Genomic DNA, 24665 nt, shown 5'->3' on the forward strand with positions numbered 1-24665 from the left:
TCACGTGCAAAGACCAAATTAATCGAGACTAATTTCTTATTAGCTCAAACAGCGGTGTTGAAAATATAATTATAATTTCTTTATTATAATTTTGATAATATCCGTTTCTGCTCATTGAGATTATATTGAAAATAAATAGGTTGCGTTCTTACAGCTAATAATTAAAATAGTAGCCTAGATATTAATTAGATCTAAGAGTCCATATAAGATTTAGGCGGTGTCTATGGGTAAACTATACGAATACTTTAATTAATCTCTTGAAAGTGAAAGGGCAGCTCATTACGACGGCTATCAGAATCTGTCTGCCACTGGAAGTACAGGTGTTGCGGAAGTGGATTAGGTTATTTCGACTTGGGTTATAAAAAACGGGTTGGTCTTCGTGGCAAAAGATAATCGCAGAACTGTCGACTCTCCAATAAAACACTAAACTAACACCGAATTAAAAAAAATAAATATACTTCTACAGTTTTAGTAATATGCAATTATATCCAATATACTCGCATTTTAGTGACATTTTCGAGTTAGAGAAATTAAACATTACCTTCTGAGAATATTGACAGCTCTAAGCTACTTCTTAAAATAAAACAGAATTGTATGGCATGGTCGAAAGATTACATTTTGCCACTAGGATCTTTTTTCAAATAAACCCAAAAATTCTTATTCGTTAATACTAGCCGAGCAGATACTGATCTTCAAATTCCACGTCGCCATCATCGTCCAATAGATGTGGCGGCAATGGCATATACGGTCCTGAATCCTGACCAGTATGATTTTCACCGTCATTAGTTTGCTCCGTGCTCTCCTCCTGCTCCTTCTCCTCCTGGATTATCTGCTCGATGAGCGATATCATCTCGGCATCCCCCATACCCGGATGGTGCTTACGAATGTGCTGTTGCAGCTCACGGAGGCTGTGCAACTCACCCGCCGCGGCAGCACCGTCTTCACTGCTCTGCTTGCACAGTTTACAACGGATGTAGGCCGCGTGTGGCAAGTGCTGGAATCGATGGAACTGTAGCACCCACTGTCGATTCGTTTCCAGCTCCTCATTACAGTCCTGGCAGCGGTAGACGTCCTCACCCACTTTGCTCATGTGCAGAAGCTCCAGCTTGGTCAAGCCATGGTGGTCGTTGATGTGCTCGCGCCACTCCTTTTTATTGTGAGTTTTGAAGTTGTCACCACATTGCGGACACGATAGGTGGTAGATGCTGCTCAATAACGTGTCTTGGTCGGGCTCATCGTCATCGAAATCCCGGTGCGGACGATTGTCACACCGGTTAGTGTCTCGGTTCAGGTGCTTGAAGAACATTTGCTTGCGCACAAACTCACCGTCGCAAGTCAAACACTTGAAGGATCTGTGGGGCAGGTGGCGGAACTTGTGCGACTGAAGCTGCCCGATGGCACCCTTGGTGTGCGTTACGGTAACCCGTTTGTAGCACTCGAGGCACAGGTAGTGATGGTTGTCGATCTGCCGAAAGTTCAGGCCCTCACGGCTGTTAAAGTTGTGTTGCTCCACGATATGTTTGCGCCAGAATGCATGAGAGTCAAAGTTCTGATTGCACTTGGGGCAAAAGTACGTGATGAAGTCCAGGTCCACGGCATTGTGGTACGAGATGCTGTCCTCCAGCGTGTTGAGACCAGCGGGTCGGGCTGGCAAACCACCGGGCTGCGGTTTAAGGGAACGACTACTCGCAGAGGAAGCAGCAGAGGAGGAACATGCAGGTGGTGAGGGCGGTGCTGGTGCCGGTGCCACTGCCGGGGCTGGAGCTGGAGGAGGAGAGGTCAGTTTGGGGTTCTTCCTACTATTATCCTTATGACGGCCGAGCACTTGTTTAGGTTTTGTGATCATCGCCGGTGTCTCTTTATCATAAATGCTGTGACGGGCTCTTAAATGTGCCGCTATATTCGGCTTATGATTGTAGCAAGTGCCGCAGATCAGGCACTTGAGGTACAGTCTATAGGGCAGGTGGCGGAAGTGATGGTCCTGCAAGCCCTTTAGCTTCGAATTGCATACAATGTCCTTGCACTGGGTGCATTGGTAGCGATACTTATCCAACTGCCGCATGTTTAGATATTGGCGCTTGTCAAAATTGTGCACCTCATTGATGTGACGGCGCCACTCGAACTGAGTCTTGTACTCAAATCCGCAGGATGGGCACAAGAAGATGTAATTTTGTTCTACTGTGGGAACGGATGGATCTGCAGAGTTCATTATTGGTTGTCGACGCCTTCTGACCACTGTCTTCCTGCAACGTTTTTCGCTAATATGAACACGGACAGCCGCCTGGGTGGCGAAGAGTGTGCCACAATGGACGCACTTGTAGCGATGGTGATTTCCTTGAGATGTTGGCTGTGGCGGTGGTGGAGGCGGCGCAATTGGGTATTCATCCTCTTCCGCCTGCATCTGTTCGCCAAAGTCGTTATCCTCCTCCATTCCACCTTGGTCAACGTCGTCCAGATAGATTATCTCGTATGTTTCATTGGCCACCGTTACTATCTGTTTGCGTGGCTGCTTGGAGGGTGTAAGAATTGGAGCTGGGCATCCTCCCGAATGCTTTCGTGGCCAACCAACGCGATGATGGGTAGCCAGATGCTTTACGAGACCCTTCCGGTCCGTGTAGGACTTGTGGCACTTGCGGCACCTGGCGTAGGCCTTGAATGGAAGATGCGTGATCCTGTGTTGCTGGGCATTCTGGATTCCATACGCATTGGTTATGATCTTATCGCACTCAGTGCATTTAAGTTGCCGTTCGTTTATCATTTCAAAATTTAGCTTGCTCAGATCGTTCATGCTATGAGCCATGACCACGTGGGTACGCCAGTGCTTCTTCTCGATGAATTCTTTGCCGCACTGCGGACAGAGGTAGTCGATGTGAGGCTCGAATATGTCGTCGCTGCTGATGCGACCGCCGCGCCTAGGTGCGTCCTCAAAGTAGGGCGAATCCTCGTCCAAGGGTGCACCATTTCCCTCGCCGTTTCCATTATCCTCGACGCATTCATCGTCCGCCACTATGACCAATGGGGCTTCACCATCCTCCTCCTCGGCGTCCTCCGACATAAGCGTATCCATATGATGCTGCTGCAGCAGATGTCTGATTATTTCCTGATGATCCGTGTAACCCTTGTAGCAGAGTTTACAGCGCAGCCACTCAGGCTGCGACAAATGGCTGAATTTGTGGGCTCGGAGTGTTTTAATGGTATTGGGAGTCACAATCTATAAAATGGAAGGTGAAATAATTTAAATGAATGGCTTAAAGAAAGTTCGGTTTAGAAATCAAAGAATAATAGTTTAGTAACAGCTCATCTCACCTTTTTGCACTCGAGGCACTGCATCTGCATGTCCACGCTGCGGAAATTAAGTCCTCTCCGGCTGACGTAGTCGTGGACAAACTCGATGTGCTGGCTCCATTGGGCGTGGGTCTCGCACTCTGTCCCGCAGTCGGGACACATGTAGTGTATGTAATCCTCGCACAGTTCGGCTGCTCCTCGGCTGCCAGCCTTTTTCTTGGAAACCTCTTCCGACAAGGACTGCTCCTGGGTGCCAGACTCATCGACATCCGGTTCCAGCAGCTCATTCCGCACCTCTATGCGATCAGAATCCTCGCCAAGGTCATCATTCTCTCGGAAGCTCTTGTCCCGCAGCAGCTGCTCGGTGCGGGATTCTCGAACCCGTGTCTTTCGTCCCGCCGCATTGTAACCCTCACGCATCATGGCCACCACTTCATCGCAATGGACCATGCGGAGATGAACCATTAGATCTTGCCTTTAGTACAGAATAACATTAAGAAGGAGGCTGCGAATAGGATACTCATTGCCGTACCTGTATTTGTACTCCCGCTTGCAGATGTAGCACTTGGTGCACCTGAAGGGCAGGTGCGTAAACTTATGCTTAAGCAGATTCTCGCGGCTGTGCATGGCAATCCGTTTGTTGCACTCCCTGCAACGCTGATAGAGCTTGTCCAGCGGCGTAAAGTTCAAGCCACGCAGGGTGTTGTACTTGTGGATGTGGTTCATGTGCCGCTTCCAGTGGTCCTGTTGCCGGAACTCTCCTCCGCAGGCGGGGCATATGTAGACTACGCCCAACTCGTAATTAATTGGCACTCCGTTCTCGTCCGTTGCATTGATCTGCGAGGTGGTGGGTCGTACAGACATTCCGGGACCCACTCTGGGTCGACCCAAAGTTCCGGGGAAGGATTGTCGCTGCATTGTGGCACGCACTTGGTGGCCCATGGGACCTGCAGGAGCCAACGAGGGATTCTGTGGCTCCGCTATATCTACAATGGGTTCCATATTAAAATCAAAGAGCGCATCGTCGTCGGGGTCGGGTTGCTCTGGCCCCTTGGAGTTCTTTTCGTAGTCATTCTCTTCTTCTCTCTCATCATCCTCGCCATCTAGCAGGTCATCGATGGCATCGCCTGAATCTAGGATCTCCGTATCGCCTAGGAAGTCGTCATTGCCATTCCCGTACTGCTCGCTGTCCTCCAGTTCCGTCACCACGCTCTCCGGCTCACCCTCCTCGAAGTCGGCGGAAAACATCGACGTCCACAGATCCATGCCCTCCATCTTTTGACAGGGAAGAGGCTTTTCTGCGACAGCTCGCGTCTTTAGTGACTTCAATGTGTGAGTGCGTGTGTGAGTGAGAACTAGTTTCCGTATCCTATATGCCACAATTGGCAACAACGACGGCTGTCTGGTTTTTCACTTGGTAGAGCTCTTCTGAGGTATTGTGCACACCAGGTTCCATCTGTACAGGCGCTGCAGTTGCACACATCTCACTGGGTCGTTTAGCATCGGCTTCTCGCCCACTGGGGCATTGGAAATATGGCTAAAACTAAAACTTTTTGTAGTCTGCAAAAATCAGAGCCATTTTGTTTGCGGCGTCGCAGAGCTACGGGCCGCGAATAAACTATGACGGCGTTGCACGGTGCTGCCAGACCATGACAGTGAACATCGATATCCAGCAGCGTGCCTATCGATAGTTTATCGGCGATTTTAGCTGATGGGCGCGCAAAATCAAAAACAAACTTTACAACTTCCGTCAAGAAAGTCCATGAAAGCATTCAATAGTTCCATCCTGTTCTGCCCGGCAACATTTTTTAATAAAGACAAAAAGCTCAGTTATGTACGAAAGGTTTTTATTGAACAAATATTCGCGCTTGAATTTTGTATTTTACACTTAATTAGTACGTGCACATTAGAAAGTGCGGGCGTACCGTTTAAATTACATATTTAATGTAATGTAATACAATGTTTATAATGTATGTGTTTTCGTGAGTGTTCGTGTGAATGCGGTTGGTATAAATATAAATATATGTGGCGTGTAGTAGCAACTAAAATAAAATCCAGGTGTGTTTGAAGGACCCCATCCGCCTGTCACCGCTCGCATCCTTGCTTCCCGCTCCCCCTCACAAACACACCTACGCACACACCGGGGTAACGATGTAGGTGTGCGGCGTCCTACCTAACCGGAATATCATATATAATACGCAAGTGCAGCGGGCAGGGGATCAGATGCTTTAACGTGGGCGCTATTTTGTGGGGGCTACACGCGTTCCATGGAATTACACCAACTAAGGAATTTAAATTACAGATTTGCAATGGGGTGGTGGTGTGGTGATTTGGTAGTTATAGGTTTTGTGGTTGATTAATTCTCGTCTGGGTGTTCAGCAGGGACGCTCATTATTGCATCTTCAGATCGTTGAGCAATTGTTAATCTCTCTCGCTTAATTATTCGTTGGCCATCCTGCCATCCTGCCTTTCGATTTCTTGAGCTCTTTTTCTTGGGTACGGATAAGGGTAGGGTTATGCGTAATATTATATGGGTAGTATGATTTTTTTTGTTAGCTTTTGTTGGTTTTTCTTATGGTGTCTCGTCCCGCCATCGGCCCCTCATTGCTTGTGCTGGGATCTGAGCAATTCCGGTTGTCATTACCAGAGTCCCGACGAGTAGCCGCCTGGGGGAATGCGGTTCTTGTTGATCACCGGAGTGCCGGCATTGGACGACTCCTGGCGCTGGTTATAGTCGTTGCCTCCGGCCTTGTAGCCCTCGCCTGTTACGGGGTTGCCCTCTGTGAAAATAAGGGAATTTCATTAGCAAATTTGACTATTTTGAGACCAAACTAGTACATCAAATTTAAGTGGCAAGAAAACGAAAGCTCATATTGAGGCGCAACTAATAAGAGTACTTAGGGATTGGCTATGTTCTGTCGGAGTTTGGGAAAAGGAATTTGATTGGAAGCGACAACCAGAACCAAACGCCCACCTCGAATCTTGAGCTTCTTGGGCTTGAGGCCGCCAACACCATCTCCGTTGAGGCCAAGACCCGTGATCGGATTGCGTGAATCGAGTTTTGAGCACGCCTGCGCCCCTTCTTTAACATCGTTCGGACAGAGGCCGAGGGGCTCCTTTATGTTGGCCACGCCTGCCATCTTGTCCAGCGAGTGAGGCTGTTCGGGATTATTTCCAGAGTCTCGGCGAGTTTGACAGGCCTCGTTCACCTGATCGGACTTTGTGTATGTGCTGTTATCGGCCGGCACGTCTCCTATTTCGCTATCTCGGCACGAATTATCAATGGACAGGGCGTCAGCCGGTGGGGTTGGTGGTTCGATTCGGACCGGTGATGGGGGACACAAGGATTCGGGTAGAGATGTTTCTTTGACGGCTGGTCCTGCTGCTGCTAAGCGGAGAGATCGACGAGGAGCGGGGGCAAGCGAATCGGGGATGAGGAGGGAGTCCTAGTGGACATTGGACACTACAAGTACTCACTGCTCATATTGCGGAAGACTGTCGCACGACAATTCAACAGCCAAGTTGGGGTTTTGGTTCGATACGAGATTCGATTTAACGTTTTAAGTGCGTGCGTGTGCAGTAAAAAAAAATATATATATATATATATAAAGAAATTTATAAATGCAGAAGAGCCTATTTCAGAACTTATATTGATGGATAGAATTTTGTTTTAAAGCGCTTTGGTTATAATCGGTGTAGCTACTACGTGATCTGGGCTCGTACTGAATGGAAATCCAGTCGTTGGCTGGCTCACCAATCTGACAGCTCAGTTCTTCGATCGAGTTCAAATCCAGCGACTACTACTTCCCAGCCAAAGTTAGAGGTAACGATAACGATTCTCACCTGATCTCGAGCCACTGTTCATCTTGAGGTTCTCGGTGGAAGACGACACCGAAGACGAGGCCGAGGACACCGATCCGCTCTTGCCGTTGTAGTGGCCATTGGTGGTCAGCAGCTTCTGGGCGGAGGCAACGGCCTCTGTGTTCTGGCCAAAAGGAATGCTGCTCTTCATGTGATTCTTGCCGGGGGTGATCGGGCGGGTGGGCTCCCCAAACAGCCGATTGTGGGAGTCGACGGTCTTCTGGCCGCGACGTGGTGCATCACCTGCGCATCGGTCATCGTTGGGTGGTCGGTTGGTCATCACGGTTGCGGGAGTAACAAATCCAAAGAAATCAAATGAATTGGGGAAACCAAAGAAAATAAAACGTTCAAATTAGTGGAGTTGTGTTGCAGTAGAATGTTAAAATTAGTTTCTTAATTGTGTTTCACAAACTTGTACATAATTTGGACATTGGATGGGTAAGTACACTGAGAGAAATCATAAAATGCGTAGTTTCAAATTTATATACTTTCAATTCATTAAAGGAATGTATTTTATCCCTTTAATTTTATTTTAGTCAAATATTTAAAGAAAACACGATTTGATATTTTTTTCTTTGTGTGTTGTATGGCAAAGGTTAACCAAAATTGAATGAGAAAAGCAGCCTTGAGTTCTTTTCGGCTTTTATCTGCTGGAGCTCGAAATGTCATCGGCAGCAGGTGGAAAAAGGAAGCAAGCCAACCGGTTGGGAATGCAACTCTCGAGTGGGAGTGGAGTGGGTCAGTATATCTGTGGGAAGTGGGTGAGCAGAGTTCTGGGTTTAGTGGAGTGTCGGTGCAGTTGGAGAACTTGCGTTGGAACATAAATTAGCACAAAACTGACGACAACACAAAGCAAAGTGAACACAATTTTGGGTTAACTCTGGGTGAGGACTCTGTGCAATTGTTGACATGAATTAGGAAAGGAGAGACATAGTTCAAGTACCAATGAAATAGAATCTGTGAGCTCCTTGTCGTACTGCAAAGATACGTAGAAAAGAAAAGATATAGAGCAGGGGTAGGAAAAAAAAGAAGAACGAGAACGGGAAGAAAACGATACACATTTAATAAGCATTTAATAGACCAAAATCCACGGCATTATCTATAGACATCTCATCATGGGCACATGGGCACAATTTCCCAATCAAATAATAGAGCAAGCAACTAAGGTTGATTTAATTTTTTTTTAGATTGCTGGGGATCACACATCACATATGCATGGGGTATGATATTGAGTGGTATTTAGACCCTAAGCTTACCGTTGTTTTTCACTCCATTATCTTTCTCGGCAGCGAATATGTTGGACGCCATGCGATTCTTCACGTTCCTGGGGGTCTGCGGCATCTCCGATCCAAAGATGTCGCTCGATCCGCCGCCCGGGGGCCTCAGCACCCTGCAAGAAACAAAATGGAAGAGGAGAGACTCGTTAATTACAAGCTCATTCTTTTACGCTCGGTAATTGATATGGCACAGTGCATAATTCACAAATTTCCACACGCTCGCCGATGAGGAAAACACATTGAGCTTAAGCGCGGGGAAATGCATTTAATGTCTGTGTCTAATCATCATCACTGCGGCTGGAAATGGCAAAGGAGTTGGAGATGGACTTAGAGCTGGAGTTGCCGGAGGAGGCGGTGGAGCACCACTCATCGACTTTAAGATGGAGCTGCCTGGGTGAGCACTCAATGGGCATTAGAAGTCACGCCAAGATGCATCTCCCATCCTCCAGCTGCATCGCAATTAAGTGGAAACCCTGGCATAAAGAATTGCAGCCGAGACAAAAGGCTGGCCAAAAATGTTATGCTTTGTGGCATTCACCAGCCACTCAGTGCTCAGTACTCAGTCAAGTCAGTCAAGTCAGTCAGTCCGTCGCCGTCCACGCAACGTTGCCCAAAACCCCCGGCTACAGTGCCGGACGGAGCTGTAAGGCCCAAGTGGTGCCACAGCTCTGCGGGTAATCGTTGTTTATTAAAATTGGCCCAGGCAACGCAGCAGGACCAAGCGAAAATACGTGTTATAATAATTGTTTAAAGTATCAGGGGGAAAAATAATAATATACATTCTCACGAAGTCTAAGAGTGTGTTTAAATAATTTACAAGAATTTTCACTACATTTATGATGGCACTAGAACTTTATTTTTAACTTGATACTACATACTTCTTTCAGTACAAACTTCAAAGTTCCTGAATTTCTTTGTTATGAAGTGTAATTTTTTCCATATTTCCTTCACCGCCATAACGCAGACATTTGATCTTTTAATTTGGCCAAACTCTTGGCTGTCTTGCACACGTGAACCGCACTGTCAGCCATCGAAGGCAGCGGCTATCCGAGTGTATCTGAGGTTTCTGCGAATGCATTTTACCGCCGCCAGCATGAGACGTCAATTAAACTCTGCAACAGTTAGCTGAACTGTGGATGCTACCAACTTCTGCAGCAACTAAACTTCCATCTCTTGGTGGTGGATGGATTTGCCCCTAGGCTCGGAAAGCCAAAGACCATTCACTTGTCAACATTTGCTTTTGGTCGCTCTCTTGGCCATTGCTAGTTTACCACTGCGAGACGCCTTCCTCAGGGCGTCAATCAAATCAGCGGGCTTTCAGTGGGCTAAAAGATTGCGTTTTTATGCACCATCTCCAACGCACGCACTTCTCCTCTTCGCAGGAAAGTGAGAGTCGCCAAGCGATTCCAGCTACTTTTGTTACACTTTTGTGATAATTAACAAAATTGCATTGTAATTACGGCCGATTGCTGTTGACTTAAACAAAGCTAAAGTGTTTGGGGCCCCACAAACAATGAGCGTAAATAATAGGGGCAATTCCCAGTTTAGCATTCATTTCGGGTATTAAAACTTTCTACGGCTAGAATTGAATTGAGTGCAGCGGAAAAGGGAAAAGTGGGTGCTTGCAGCCAAAGGTGCGTCGTCTTCCTGCTAGAAAGTGCAACCCCATTCGCGTGCCCCCGACGGAAGAGGAAGGCTGTGGCTGCGCCTAATTAATTATACCACACTGCACGGCGGCTTCTTCTTGGCCAAACTCTTCTTGGCCCTCGGAACATGACAAAGTATCCAAAGCGCAGCCGCAAAGGCAAAACAACCGTTAAACGGCCGGCGCAAGTGTGTGAACTGCTCGACCAGCGGACAGGTGCAAAGGGGGAGTCAGTTTACCTACACGGAGAGAAAACCCCATAACGTTTCCGAGATGGAAATCAATGCTGCATGACAAACGTTTAGTGTTTTCATCAGATTATAGAATCCTAAGTGCCTGGGAGTAATTGCTGAGTTATAGAAGTTGTACTGAAGATTTTCAAACTTCAGGTGTGTAATAATGATATCATATTGATGTAGTATAAGGGTGCTATATAATAGTAAGTGCCTTATGTTTATATATCAATTTCAGTTCCAGATCCTGTAGCTGCTGAGATCTGTTATAATGATATCTCTTCTCAAATAATTACTTTCCAGTGTACTGGAGCTCTGCGAGTGGCGTCGCGTGGGGAAATCGCTGGAATAGCTGGCACTCGCAATCGCAGTTCGGGTTGGGTTGGTGTGTGGGGTAATTGCGATCATAACTGTCGCACACTCTATTTATAAGGCCTGGCCTCTGTGTGCAAAGTGTTCTTATTAAAATGTCTTCAGGCTTGTTAGCATAATCAGCGTAGCGTAAAACTCTTCTTTTTTTAACTCTTTCTTTTTTGACAAAGACTTGTTTCTCCTGCTTTGTTTTCATTATTTTCTGTCGGATCTTTTTTTTTCATGTTTTCCTTTTTTTTTTTTTGTTTTTTTTGGACCGGCAGGGTTGAGAGGAAAAACTAACAAAGCAACGGTAAATGGGCAATTTTTGCGCAAGTGACGAACAAGTAATAATTATTTAAACAGTTAAGCCGCCGGCCATGCATGTGAACTTACAACTTACCAACTTACCGAATGCGGCCCGATCAAATGGAAAGCGAAAGTTGCGTTTGACTTTGGCCCATGCCACATGCGGCATTCGGGCACAATATTCATGCACTTATTGCCAAAGCGGGCAAGATATGCCGACGATCTTAATGGCCGCAAGTTAGCCAGTTAGCTAGTTAGCCGGGGCTAGACTAAGACTAATTACCATCCACACGCCGGCTAAACCAACCGAATAGCACAAAAAAGGTCACCAAATTGGGAAGCTTTGCTCTTTTAATGACCACAGGTTGTACACATTTCAATTCCCCCAGCATTATTGTCCCCGGTAAGTGTCGCAGTTTATTTTGGCATGGCTTCCGTTTGAGCTGGTTTTGGCCATTTACTTTCCACACGCATTGTGGTCTGGCTTCCCTGGAATCCTCCCGTCAATGGGCTAATTCGCAATTAACCCATTTTCGCCGTCAGAACGTCGGTATTTTAGTTGTTCTCCTTTGACTGGAGCTATCAAATGCCAAGACTATTGCTTAAGTATGAAAACGAATTGAGCTTTAAGGTGACCGTTTTATTGGCATAAATAAATTAGGAAATATAGGCAATGAAAATAGTATCAAGTGTCTGCAGTATTTTTCTGTTTTGTGTTGCACTACGGTAGGTTTGCAATTTTTCTGGGCACTTAATAGCTTGGCTCAGTTTGAAATATGAGCCAAATCGAATGGACCAATCTTGGCGCCCTCCAGTCCCCTGCCCCATTTGATCGCCGGATCACTGGAAAACCTTTCACACACCAGGCGCCGCGGGCAAATGTTGACCAAGTCGGGAGATCGGCGACAAAACAAGACCGCTGGTCAGCCAGCGAGTCAGCTAGCCAGGTGGAGTTGGGAGTGCGCAGGTGGCTCCCAGTTGGAGGAGTCCACGGAGCCTTGGCTTCTCCCGTCCTGGATGATGACAAAAATTAATGTACATCGAGGAGGGGGATGGTGGAATGAAAGGAGCTAGCAGCAGCAGGGAGGAAGAGGCGAATCCGAGCGAAAGGTAATGTGGCATGAGGCTTGCTGCAACAACAACGGCGAAATTTGAAAACAACCTTTTCGGGTAAAAGTTGTTCGGGTTGTGCATATAGAAAATACTTGGCTCAAAGTGATAGTTGTCGCTCTGATTTAGTTTGGCTTTAGTTTTTCGATTTTTCTCTCTCCGTTCATGGCCTTTCTTCATCGACACGGCTCTAGGGTATTTTCATACTCCAGCTGCCCCCCCTTTCTTATCCCCCAATTGCTGCTGCTATAATTGTTTTATGTTTGCACACATAACATATCGAGGGGCTTTCCCAGATTTCCCTTTTACCCGCCGCCGTCAATTAATTACAACACCAAGGGGGCGTGGCTGGCCCAAAGTGCAAGCCAAATCATTATCAATATCCAGCAGCACTTTGTTGTAGGCCTCTCGGTTTGAAATTAAATTTAACTTTCGTTTACGCTTGATTTTAATTATATTTTCTTGGGCATCATTAATATGACTAAGCATGATTAAAGTTCATAAATTATAACCAAAGCACAACCTAGCTTGTCCCTCCAAAGGATAATCTGTAGATCGCTTGTAAGTAGTAAGAGTATTTCCGCCTCGAATTATCTTGCACTGGCGTTGAGCTTCATAAACTTCAACGCCAAACTCATTTCGACAGTTTTCTAATTAACGAACTGTCAAAATTCGTCTTTACTCAGCGCACAAGTAAAAGTAGAAATCGGAGATCTCCTTCCTCTGCTTTCGCGAAAATCGGTTGGAAAACTTTGTTTTTGTGTATTGACAGCGTGTGGGAAAGCGAGCTGAGCACAGTCAAAAACAGAACCGAAATAAAGAAATTAAAAACTAATGCATTTGGAGCATAAGAAGCTTATTTCCGTCTCGTTTGTAAATGCATTCCCTATGACGAATGCCTCAAAAATGTCGTAATAAAAATGGCTGGTGGTGTGAAAATCTCTGTCTTTTTTCCCGATCTGTCTGTCTGGCTGTCAAGCTGCTGCTTCTGGCCAAGACAAGGGGCCAAAGGCAGTGAAAAAGCCAAGAAAAAATCCGAGAGACAAGAGAAGACAAGGCTGAAATGGTTGTCTGTTGTCCGTTGCGAAGCCAAAGTTAATTTGTTTCTTTTTCTCGAGTTTTTTTTTTTTTTTTTTTTTTTTTTGGCTAATGCCCGATATTGGTGGACAAGGAGGTGGGATGCTGGTGGCTGGGTGGATGCCTCATGTCGTTTTATAATGAAGTTGCTGCTATTTGGGTGGAGCTGCGGGCGCGGGGAGGCGGTGCTGCATGCAGCTTGATTAATTGCAATTGATTTTTATGACTTCTTTTAAACTCTGCAAACAACGGCCGGCTTAATTCGCTCTGTGTATGCGCAAAGGGGAGTGGTCCGTGGCTTTCCCGGGAAAAGAAATGAAAAGAAAAGGGTCGGGTCAAACCGATTTTCACTCGGTCCCGTCTGCGGAATGTCGAGGAGTCTTCTCTGGACTCTCCCTCCTCATTTGTTTGTTTTTTCCTGCTGATTTGTTTGCCCGCTGAGAGCAATCATGCAATAAAAATGCACAATTTACTGCCAGTCAGTCGCGATGCCTCAGCTTTATGGTTTAGTCCATAAAGCTTCAGCTTGTCCAGCCGATCGTTATGCTGCACTGCACCTGTACATCATCGTGGTCATAGAGCTGGAGATGGAAATGAAAATGGAGCTACAGCTGGAGCTGGAGTTCGGAGTTTGGAGTAGGTTCCAGTTGATTCGGCTCCATTCGAATCTCCGGGTAATTGTTTATCGGACGAGTACACTTGATGTGTTACTGTTTAGATCTATTTTCTACATTTTTCCTGCCCATTTATTACTGAGTTTTGGGTTTGTTCGCCTCATTATGCTTGCTGCTCGACTGCATCGCATTGCAGTGGCTGCGTGGCTGCTTCCTTTTGTTTCATTTAAAACGTGTCCCGTCCGCTTCGTGCAACCGCAAAATGGAGTGGAGGGGGATAAAAAAAAAACCTAATGAAAATCCAACTGAAGCACGAAAATTGTGTGCGGTTTTCTACTATTGTTGCTGCCACTTTACTTTTGTTATGATTGTCTCTCCCTCCCATTTTTGATTTACCTAAAAACGTTGATTAGTCGATTCCATTATAATTGCCGCTTCGTACAAAGCCAAATCCGAATCCAAAGCAAACAAAACACAATGGAACACAAGCCGAGGCGGGCAAATACCTAAGTCGAAGAATCTACTTTCCCTGCGGATCCAAGAGGAAGGGGAGGAGCTACTCTCTTTTTCCAGGGGGAGGGAGGCGTGGCGGCGCAGATCACTCGAGCGCGGTATGTTTACCGTTGCTTTCCACTCAAAAGCTTTTCAAATCCAATCAGCTGTGGCCGGCCAACATATATCTCAATCAGTTGGATCGGCGCAGTCGGGCATTCCACAAAGGTGGTTGCAGGAATGATAATAATTGGCCGAAAGGAATTCACACTCATCCCAAAATGGAGGCCTTGCTTAATTGTTTTAACATTATTGAAACAATTGGAAATGGCACTTCACCGAAATGTTTCGTACTAAATCGGGGAGATCTGATCAGCAATGTAATATCTTTTATTCATTTACATTCCTCACGGTTTGAACGATTTCAGCCACCATCAATGGATAAGCTTAGGAAATCTCCTACTGCGCCTCCCAATTAAAAGCGTCTTCCTTTGCCCATGATTCAACTACAATTTGAGTGTCAGGTCCACGCGCTTTTCCCATTTTCCCCTCTTGCCCTCGCTCAATCAAGGCAATAGCATTTAAATTGATATGTTTTCCTGGTCAGTCACGGTCGTGAAAAGTGTCAGATGACAGCGAGCATGGAGGATTGGCTCTTCCACCGAAGACATGATGACCAGGAAGACACAGGAGGGCACCAAATCAAAACCGCAGCGGGTGGCGTTTCTTACATTTTTCTTTTTTAGAGGTGTGATTAATGGTCGGTGCGGGATTTGATGAAAATTCATAATTGGACAATGCTGGGAAGGGGGAGTTTTTTTTGTGCGGCGCAGTCAAACCATAGATTGTCAATTATCGATATTGTTGGCCTGAGCCCGATGAATAATTATCGATTAGCCGTGTGCGGTTGCAGTTGCAGTTGCCGAGGAAAGTGTGCTGTGCTCGAGAGGAAAGGAAAAGCTGGCTTGGAAAAGCCGCATGTAGATGCCGATAGTGATGGCTGGCATTTTTATTATTATGTATATGCGTACGTAAGCTGGGATTGGCTTCGCAAATTGTGCATTTCAGAGCCAGAGAGCAACTGAAGCCAAAGTCAAACCATACCAGAATTGCTGACACACTCATCGCAGCGAAAGTTGCAGATCTGCCGCTTTTAAATATGTAATTAATAAATTTGTATTGATTAATTTGCGGCTTTGTGGAAAGCGAAAGGACTTTCTAATATATTCACACAGAGCTCCTCCCGACGAGAGGACAACCTCCTCCTTCAATTGGCGCCCGATCGATGGGAATTGCATACTGAACAGCCTCATTCATCGTATCAGGCACTCTAAGGTACAGTAGTATCCATCAAGAGTCCATGTACTTTCCATACAATAAAGTACATACATATGTATATACTTGTATTTTGTGGTTGCCAGGGGAACACTTCCACGGAGGGCCGAAAAGTTTTTCTCCACTTTTCCTGCCCGATTTCCGTGTCAACAGGAATTACATTGACGCAGGCATTACGGATAAATGTGTTTGATTTCCTTTTCGGTTCTGTCAATAGGTCATGATAATACTAGGGAGGTGGTGGTGGTTGTGGTGGTGCAGATTTTTGTTGATTATTACTTATAACGACTTTGGCTCGCTTTCCGCATGTTCTACAATCATTTGCATAAATGTTGACTTGGCAACGCCAAAAAAAAAACATTCCCATCGCTGTATATTATATATGGTTATAAATATATGGAAATTCTTGATTTGTTTGCCGACTTTCCTTGCAGAATGAGGTTAACTTCAGGTTGTAAACAGTAGATATGCGGGCATTGTGCAAAGGAATTCAAGCGTATAATGATCGTCAGATGGATAGACAATGCCATAAACAAAATGAATTGTCATGATTTCCGCCGCTTATACAACGCAACAAAGAGCGACAATTCAATCCGATATCTTGGCGCGTCGCACCTTTGAGATTTAATTTGATTGTTTACAATAATAAGTCATGGCTTTGCCGAAGAAAGGGGGACACACACAGCAGACAAAACGTTGCATCGAAATGCAGAGGAAAAGTATATTAATCATTTTCCCCCGGCCCTGCGGCGGGAAAGTCCAAGGCGGTATGTTATACAATCGCAATCAATGACAATGATTAACACATTTTCCACACTTTATCCCCAGCAGCAGCGGCAACGGAGCAGCCACCCATCGATGGACCATAAAATCCAGCAAATTGTTTATAATGCACATGGCACACATAAGGAAAATTGTTTCTATTTGGTTTCTGGTAATCTCCGATCCCAGCGGCAGCGGAGAGTAGTAGGGGTTCAATGTCCGCCACGGACCAGCGGACGACGGACAACGGACAGCGGACAGCGGACAGTTGAACGGACAGACAGACGGAAAAGCGGACTTGGACACGAATTCAAACTCGGAACAGGTACGAGAGCGTAAGAGTGGTAAACGGAACAGACATAAGCAAAAAACATTTCGGTAACGATTTTTAGTTGTTTCCCCACTCGAAAGGCGAAAAATGGGTGGTACTGGGCACAGGGGCTTGGTCAAAGAATTGCATGCAAAAACAAATGCCGAAACTAACTGAAAAAGAAAGGCGGGCAAAAGCTGAGAGAAGTTGTCGGGGGAAATACCCTGATTCAAGCGGCGATAAACGATAATAATATAATGATTTATTTTTAGCGGTAATAGGGCGTGATTGTTCAATAATAAACATTTTATTATATTTTGTATCATTTGGATAATAGGCAAACCTAATCAGTTTTTGCGTTTAACAAATCCGAATGATTGCCGAAAAGTGATTTGAAGCCGAAATGAAATTTAAGAAAAATCCCATGGACTATGCTTTTAGTACACCATAGGCGGCTATTATTAATTTTAGTATGCCATCAAAAATCATTGGCTAATAACTGTAAAAATGCCATTCTAATCTTTTAACTTTCGAAGTTAATGTACTAATAAAATAAATTGAAATAAACTGCAAAAGGTTTAATCAAGATACAATTTTTGTATGCAGCTCCACATTCTCCTGTATGTGAAGTTCAAGGATCAAATTCATTGAAATCATAAATAAAGCCAAGAAATCATTTTTGTTCAGATCCGCAAAAATTAATATGGCGCGTTAATGTAATACATTTTAAGTGTTCTAGCGTTTATGTCACGTCAAAAAGTACGTTTCGTAAACATCTCGTTATTAAAAAATTGACTGTTGTTTTGATGGCTCGAGAAGAGATTGTCATACGCCTCGGAGTTAAAAAGGGTATATTCCCAAAGAACGCCGGTAAGTCCCTTTGACTTTGGTGGAGTGGAGTGGACGACTGCAGTGGTGGTGACGCGGGTGGTGCTTTGTGCGGTTGGTTGGCGTGGGGCAGCTGGCCGTTGGCAAAGAAAAATCAATGAGACATCCAAAGACATGCCAACACTGGCGGCTTGGCTTGGGTGGTTCACTTGCTAGGTGGTTTCGGTTTTGTGGGAAGTAGGCGCTTGCAAAAGTGGTGCTCCCCCAGATTACACATACGCCCCGTGCACACGCGACTGTATGGGTAGTATTAGTTAGTCAGTCAGTCAGGCGGCGAGGTGAATGAACGCTAAATGAATCTACACACATAACCAAATGAATATGCAAGTGTGCGGTGTTTGTGCGACCCGACAGCTCAAACAATGGCATAAAGATGTAGATGAAGATGTTGATGCAGATCACGATGAGGCTGCCTTCCGAAATGTTTGCCAATCAAAGTTCACTCGAGCGGTGGCAAACAATAACAAAATATGCAGTAGGCACGTAACAGATGTTAAACTTCAGGGAAAATGACTCGGTCGGCGGATAACCTCAATATAAGTCATACACATTGAGTAACATTTCACAGTTGACGTTTTGATAATGCCCAAATGACAAAACAAGTACAGAATATTTTGATTGGCCTTTCCATAATGCTTTACACGATAGCAGTCAATGTGTAATTATTGTTTGTTAATAAACAACCTACTAATCATTGTTCGTCAGTTTCGGAAGCTTATCATAATTGGTGGGACTCATTTTGAATAAACATTAATAATATCGATTGGCTGAATTCAACAGCCATACGATTCTCTTTGTTTGATTTTTCTTTAGTGCGTAATGCAATTTAACCCCTTTTAAAACCTCAGGAGATGATTTTTAACAAAGGCACATATTAACAAAGGACACTTTATTTTTGCATGGGGATATGCATTGACAATAACTAATTAACTCCATTTTCATTGTTAAAATGAGTAATAAATCCGGAAAACAAATTTATCGATTACCTTTATGACATGCAAATTCTTTTTTCTGAAGTCTTTAAAAATGTCAGTTTTAGTGTATCCCTTGGGAATTTCTTACCTCTTCTTGGCTTTGCCAACATTGTAAAGCTCAACGTGTTTGAAAGCAGCGTAGGCGGCCATTTCTGTTTATGTTTGTTTGTTTGGCGAAAGGATAATCTCTCTGTTGGATGGATGCAATTGCTATACTTTTCGCACTGGAAAAATCTAAGCGCACGCGGATGTGGGGAAAAGCGGAGATTAGGCACGTGGGGAAAATGTTGCAGGATGGCTGATGACTCATAGATAGGGATGCTGCATGTGCGTAAAATCAATAAACCCTCAACTGTGAGAGAATGCAAGGAGCATCCCGGGTGAAAATAGAAAAGAGTTAGGGGTAAATCAGAGCGGACGGAATACGGAGAAAATTCCTTTAGTTGGTTAAGTCAGGATATCTTGCAACATTTTCCCAACCAACTCCCGAAAACAATTCCCAAAACACTTCACTCACAAAGAAAGCTGAACAACTTTTGATTTGCACTCGCGTGGGTTTTTTCGGTTCGAAGGATATTTTGTTGGGATAGCAATATATATGCAATACAGATGTTTGAGTGTGCGACCGCTGGTGATGTGCACGTTTCGATAAATGTCTGGCGACTAAAGTGCAGTGGGAAAAGTGAAAAGCATTTTATACCACGGCAGCGCGAGAAGTTTTATCGATCCAAAAACAACGACTGAAACCCAACTCACTCAGAGCGCAAAAGCTGCACGCGATGAGAGCGCGAGCGTGAAAGAGCGAGCGCCAGCCATGTGGCGCATCAAAACAAAAACAAACTACAGCTGATGCTGATTGGAGTTGGAGCCCGCTCTCTTCCTTGCTCTCTCACACTGGCGGGGCAGAACCCAACTCGTGGTGAGTTCGGCACTCAGCCGCTTGTAGGTCACAAAAAAAGTTTAAAAGTTTAAAAATACGCAAGGAACTGAAGCGAAAATAAAACATATACTTAAGCCGTGTTTAAGACACTTGCGGGATTAACATTCTGCATTCACTTATTTCATTTTATGTGCCCCACCGGCGAGAAGTGTGCGCAGATATGCTTCAGTTATGCCGTGCCATTGCAAAAAGCGCTAGAAAAGCGAAAAAATAGTTCAGGTCTAGTGCACTTCAGGGTTCCTATGCAATTGTTTCTTTTCTCAGCTTCTTCATCTTCTTCTTCTTCTTCTTAGGTTTTTGAAACTAGTTTCTCTTAAAAAAAGTCAAGTGCATACCAAGTTTTGAACACAAAGTCACCTATCGCAACAATCATATTTAAACTTTATTGAATGATTGTAAAAATACTCAATTCTTATCAGCCCTATGGTAACTTAATAAGCATTTATGTCCTAACACCACTAATAAATCACAGTTTAATGGGGAAAGAAAAGCTCATATCCATTACGATTTGCACATAAACATTATGAACTTAGCCCCTATTTCCAACAAGCTTCTTATCTTTGATTACAGGGTGTGGACAGCACTGCTGCAAGGCGGTAGCAGCTCACAAACATGTTTCCTGGCCAAGATGAAGCTGCTGCCAAGCCAGACATCGGGTCTCGTGTTTTCGGGGAGCTGTGGCACATTGCCTTTGCCGGACATAAATCACTTTCATCATCGCCAAGCGTTCAGTTCAGTTGGGGCCAACAGAAGTAGCAGCAGCAGCAAACTCTAATTTCAAGTGTCTTGCCACTAATGAGGCCGCCCCTTTTGCCGATTTTCCTCTATTTGCCGCACTTTCTGCTGCTGCACTGCCACTGCTGCTGCTGCAACAAGAATTTAAATGCAATATGTATTTGCATACTGCGTTTTCTTGGAAAACATTTGGCACAGATTTGCACACAGAACAGGAAGCGCAAGATAGCGACTAAGAGGATCGGGCCATGGAGCCACAAAGTCGGAGCAAGGAAAATTAGGGGTGATGGGGGGAGGGGGGCGTGGAGGCAGCTGGGCCAAAACAGTGGTTATTTTTAGCTTGCGAAGACACTTTTGTTTAGCCGAGCCAAAAGTTGACTGGCCGTCGTAGCCGCAGCCGCTGCCTTTGCCTCGCTGCTTCTAGCCGTTTTGCTATTTTACCATCGGTGGGTCGTGGGACTTGCGACCCACTGAGCGGTGCACGGGTTGCGATGGGTGGTGCGGGCCTTTGGCGGAGTGGTGCACATGCGGCAACCTGACACCAACATGCCACTTGCCCCCTTTTGCCGGTCGCTGTGTGCAAGTAAAAGCATAGGCGTTATGTACTTGCACCAGAGTTGACAGTTCAGCTAGTTTTCCTCCAACTGGCATTTTATTCAAATCACTACTGCGAGAAATATTGCAAAAAATAAAAGATGGCAATGAAACAATTAAAATTATTATTAATTTTATTAAGAACCATTTTATGCAATGTTCTTAAATCTGAATATATATAACATATATATACATAACTATTGAGATATTTCTAAAATCCCATTTTTACAGAATGTGCAGGATGTATTTTTGATTCCCTTCCTGCCTCAACGCACCCAAATTTGCAATTTCTCCTGAAAAAATTGGCAACACTAACATGTCCAGGGATGGAATAATGAAGGGGGAATGACTTGGAATGGGGACTGTGGGGCACAAGCCCACTCCATGCGGTTAAAAATAGGAGAGCTCCGTCTCCTTCGCCGACTTCTCGCAGCTCTTGCTTAATAGTTAAGTGTCGCCTGATGTTTCCCCAGGAGAAGTGCCATGGAACTCGACGCAGTCGGCACTCACTTTATTTCGAGTACAGTGATCCCTGGCTAAGAATGAGCGCCCGGCTGTTTTATCGTTTTACATTTCCACTTTCCATAAATACGCCTCTTACCTATTTCGCATTCATTTACACTTAAACAGGCTTTCCCCAAAGTACATTAAAATATATTATTAGCTTTTTGTTAAGTGAGACGGAGAAATAGGGTGCTAAAATCACAAGTACGGGTAACCACAGTGACTGCGTGTGTGTGTGCCTAATCTCAATCGAAGTCTGCCCCTTCCCATTCTCCCAACAACCACCCACGCCCCCTTTTTTCGACTCCATGTGGACGTGGTGGCGGTCTGTGATGTGGACGACTTGGAGGTAGTTAAAACATCATAAGGCATTAAAGTAGGGATGGATTGCAAGTACAAGTACGAGTATCTGTACGTGGGCAGCGGCAGCAGCAGCGGCAGAAGCAGCGGCAGCGGTAACCGACAATTGAAGTGACGCGGCGGCAAACCCTAATGATTATAAACCAGACATTTCTTCGGCACATACTGCGAATATTTAAGCCAATAAATAATTTCACTTCACAAAGTGAAATTTCCGGCTGCCGGAGCCCTGCATATTTACCATGATGGATAATCCATACGTACGTGTCCAACATATGGAAATAATCTGTGACATTCGGAAATGCATTTTCCAAGCCATATTTATGGCCAACTTTCGTTAATTAAAAACTTTACACTTGCACTCACTTTTATTGCTCACGCTCATTTTTTGGAGCTGTAAGCACAGCTACTGGAGTTACAGGTGCAATAATTCAGAGCCTTCAACGATCGTGAGAAGGTGAGTGAAAAGCCCGAGGCGCATATGATTGGATTTGGGATTTGGTCAGGACATAGCTGGTGTTATGGGAAGCGAAAGCTATTGTTATGAGCCCCAGGGGGAATGCAAAGATAAACTTCTCTTAATGAGCAGACAGCCAATAAATGCATTTATAAATATAAATACCTATCAGTTTTGATTAGGTTTGTTTAGCGGGACACTCACGACCCACGAAATCACTCAATGCAAACATATTTCTTTTATCTTTCACTTATACTTATCTCCAGCCAAATGGCCAAATGGCGAACAGAAACAAAGGAGCACTGCCCCTGCGTACATTTCCACATATGAATAGTATTTAGTTTTCTCTGCGGGCCATTGACTGACCACCAAAAAGTCTTAAAAGCGGAGATTAAGTGGAGCAATTAGGAAAACGTGCACTGCAAACAACCGCAGCCAGCAAACACACAACAAAAAAAAAGAGTAAGTGGAGTAGTTGAGACGGGGAAATAGTAGAGGAATTCAAACACACGGTGAGCTGAAAGCCATCAAAAAGCGACTTTCGGTCAGAAAGGTGAGCGGTTACCAGTAGGCTAAGCCATCCGTGCTCCCTGGCTCCCTGGCTAGTTGGTGCTCTGGAAACTTGGCCATGCCCCATTCAGCGTTTAACATTCAAAATTCCCCTTGCCACATGCCACGTTTAGTTTGGGCTAACAACTCACTTGCCGGCTTTCCCGATGCTTCGACTGCTGCTGCTGGGAAATGTCTTGAAAATTAATCTCTTTTTTGGCTGGGCCAGTTTATCATATTATTAAGGCATTAGCAGCGGCCTCAGGGGCCAGCTGCAAATTGCCGAATCGGGGAAATTATCAAGGGAAATGCATCATCGTCGGCCGAGGTAAATCTTTTAATCAATCTCCATTTCCACTGGCGCCCGTTGAACCCACGAAAACCCCAAACTCTGTAGAACGAATGCAATGGATATGGCAAACACTTTCGCTTTTCGCTTTTAAATGCCTTTCGTAGGTCCAACGTAATGGGGAAAAGATCCAACACGGCCCGCATATGGGGCTTAAATTGGAGTTTGGCCCTAAAGCCCGATACCAAATTGTGTTTTAATGATGGCCAAAACAATAGCGCAACTTCCTCGAGTGCATTGTGTGTCTACGCACTCGCAAACACTCAGCTATTAAAGGTACTAAGGTAACAATTACCAGAGCAGCACAAAAAGCCAAGCAAAGCTGGCGTTAAATTAATGCTTTAATTTCTTTTGACTCTTTAACTTCTCAACTCTTTTCGGCTTCGTTTCTTCTAGGGAAACTTTTCTTTGATACACTTTAAAAAATATCGAGGGTCAAATGGCTTGACTTGGCTTGGATACCAAGCTGAACGGTAGAAATCCGACTGCCTATGTGAAATTAAGGGCATTTAGTAACTAATTCTAGAGACTTTTATTTCACTATGATGCCATCGCCAACTTTAGTTCCCCATTTTGAAAATGCGTGCGGTCCAATTGAAAAGTTTTGTTGGTAGAAAAGGAAAATCATGTTGAAGTGAGCGCAGGGGGCAGGAAATCTTGCTAAATTTGTTGGACAGCGCGCCAATATGCAACATTTCCATTTTCAGATGAGTCCACGGCTGTCTGCATATAGCTCCTATATACGATTGTTCATGCTGCGTCTGGGCAATAAAATGTCTGGCACTTGATCTGGCCAGACTCGCATAGCCATAAGGAAGCTAAAGAGCTGCTCCCGAGGCGTCTTTAATGGGTTCGAGATGGGCGGCAGACCACTTGGAACGTTCTGCAACCCTATAGCATTTGCCCTACCCCTAGATACTCGTACATACGAGTATCTTGTGCAGAAACTTTCAAACTTGCATTTGCTCGAAAGGAAATGCCTTTTTCTATCGATCGCTTGGAAACTTTTCGAGAATTATCTTAATCGGTTAAGGTAAGTTTTCTTCGCCGCCACGCCCATTCACATTCACCTGCATTACCGCATTTGCCTTGACATTTTCCCCGCCCCTTGCGAAGAAAATGCACAAAACTTTTCGCGGCAATTGCAACTCACATACGGTGATGGGAATATATCAAACGCGGAGTAGGAGGCAAGGTCTGTAGTTCGTAGACCGTAGGCCAGGTCCCCAAAACGCTTTCAATTAGTTGGCATAAACTTTAAATTGGGCATTCTCGGCGATAAATTAAAGTGAAATTAAAACAATTGATCGCCGTTGATGACTTTGCGGGGCTACATTTCTATGAGCGTACTAATTTTGTGGACTGGCGTGGGTTGCAAGACCATCGCACACGGCCAAAATGGGACTTACAATTTCGATTACATACGAACTTATTTCACATTGCCAGTTATGCGTGTTTATAACTCTGTAAACTTGGTAACTGATGCCGCAATAAATGTGACTTTTATAGTATGCGATTTTGTCGGAATACAAACATAAAGCAATTGTAAATATGCATCAACAGCCCATATATAGAAATTTGTCATAAATCTTAAATGCTCCTTGCGGCTGTACATTTTACGAAGTTACTATAACTTCAAAATGCCAGTTATTTT

General features: G+C 44.8%; 2 protein-coding genes across 10 annotated transcripts in view; both read right to left on the reverse strand.

The window, feature by feature from the left end:
* Window positions 1-80: 80 nt before the first annotated feature.
* On the reverse strand, window positions 81-4933 carry LOC6554015 (zinc finger protein Xfin). Its single transcript, XM_001980509.3, has 3 exons — window positions 3818-4933; window positions 3307-3760; window positions 81-3211 (listed from the first exon to the last, which is right to left on the reverse strand). The coding sequence occupies exons 1-3, from the start codon at window positions 4558-4560 to the stop codon at window positions 671-673; spliced, it is 3738 nt and encodes a 1245-aa protein (XP_001980545.1). The 5' UTR covers window positions 4561-4933; the 3' UTR covers window positions 81-670.
* Window positions 4934-5111: 178 nt separating this feature from the next.
* LOC6554014 (microtubule-associated protein Jupiter) overlaps window positions 5112-24665 on the reverse strand; it is a 29293-nt gene continuing 9739 nt past the window's right edge. The window contains exons 1-7 of one of the 9 annotated variants that reach the window (XM_026976173.1): window positions 19041-19161; window positions 18612-18757; window positions 8403-8536; window positions 7129-7389; window positions 6763-6780; window positions 6260-6670; window positions 5116-6065 (exon numbers count right to left, since the gene is read on the reverse strand). In XM_026976173.1, the coding sequence (XP_026831974.1) occupies window positions 5926-6065; window positions 6260-6670; window positions 6763-6780; window positions 7129-7389; window positions 8403-8536; window positions 18612-18673 (1026 nt within the window). In that variant the 5' untranslated portion in view covers window positions 18674-18757; window positions 19041-19161 and the 3' untranslated portion in view covers window positions 5116-5925. Of the gene's footprint in view, window positions 6066-6259; window positions 6674-6762; window positions 6781-7128; window positions 7390-8089; window positions 8302-8402; window positions 8537-18611; window positions 18758-19040; window positions 19174-24665 lie in introns of those variants that run through there. The other 8 variants (XM_026976172.1, XM_026976175.1, XM_015154429.2 and 5 more) reach the window with 8 other exon arrangements.

This window comes from Drosophila erecta, unplaced genomic scaffold, assembly GCF_003286155.1.
Source record: "Drosophila erecta strain 14021-0224.00,06,07 unplaced genomic scaffold, DereRS2 tig00000000-arrow-pilon, whole genome shotgun sequence".
NCBI classification, from domain to species: domain Eukaryota; kingdom Metazoa; phylum Arthropoda; class Insecta; order Diptera; family Drosophilidae; genus Drosophila; species Drosophila erecta.

What these genes read in the sequence shown, in the direction of transcription:
- LOC6554015 (XM_001980509.3), bottom strand. Translation starts at nt 4,560, where the DNA reads ATGGAGGGCATGGATCTGTGGACGTCGATGTTTTCCGCCGACTTCGAG. An exon ending in AAGCGGGAGTACAAATACAG is followed by an intron (nt 3,761 to 3,817) that starts GTACGGCAATGA and finishes TCTGTACTAAAG; the next exon opens with GCAAGATCTAATGGTTCATC. An exon ending in AGTGCCTCGAGTGCAAAAAG is followed by an intron (nt 3,212 to 3,306) that starts GTGAGATGAGCT and finishes TCCATTTTATAG; the next exon opens with ATTGTGACTCCCAATACCAT.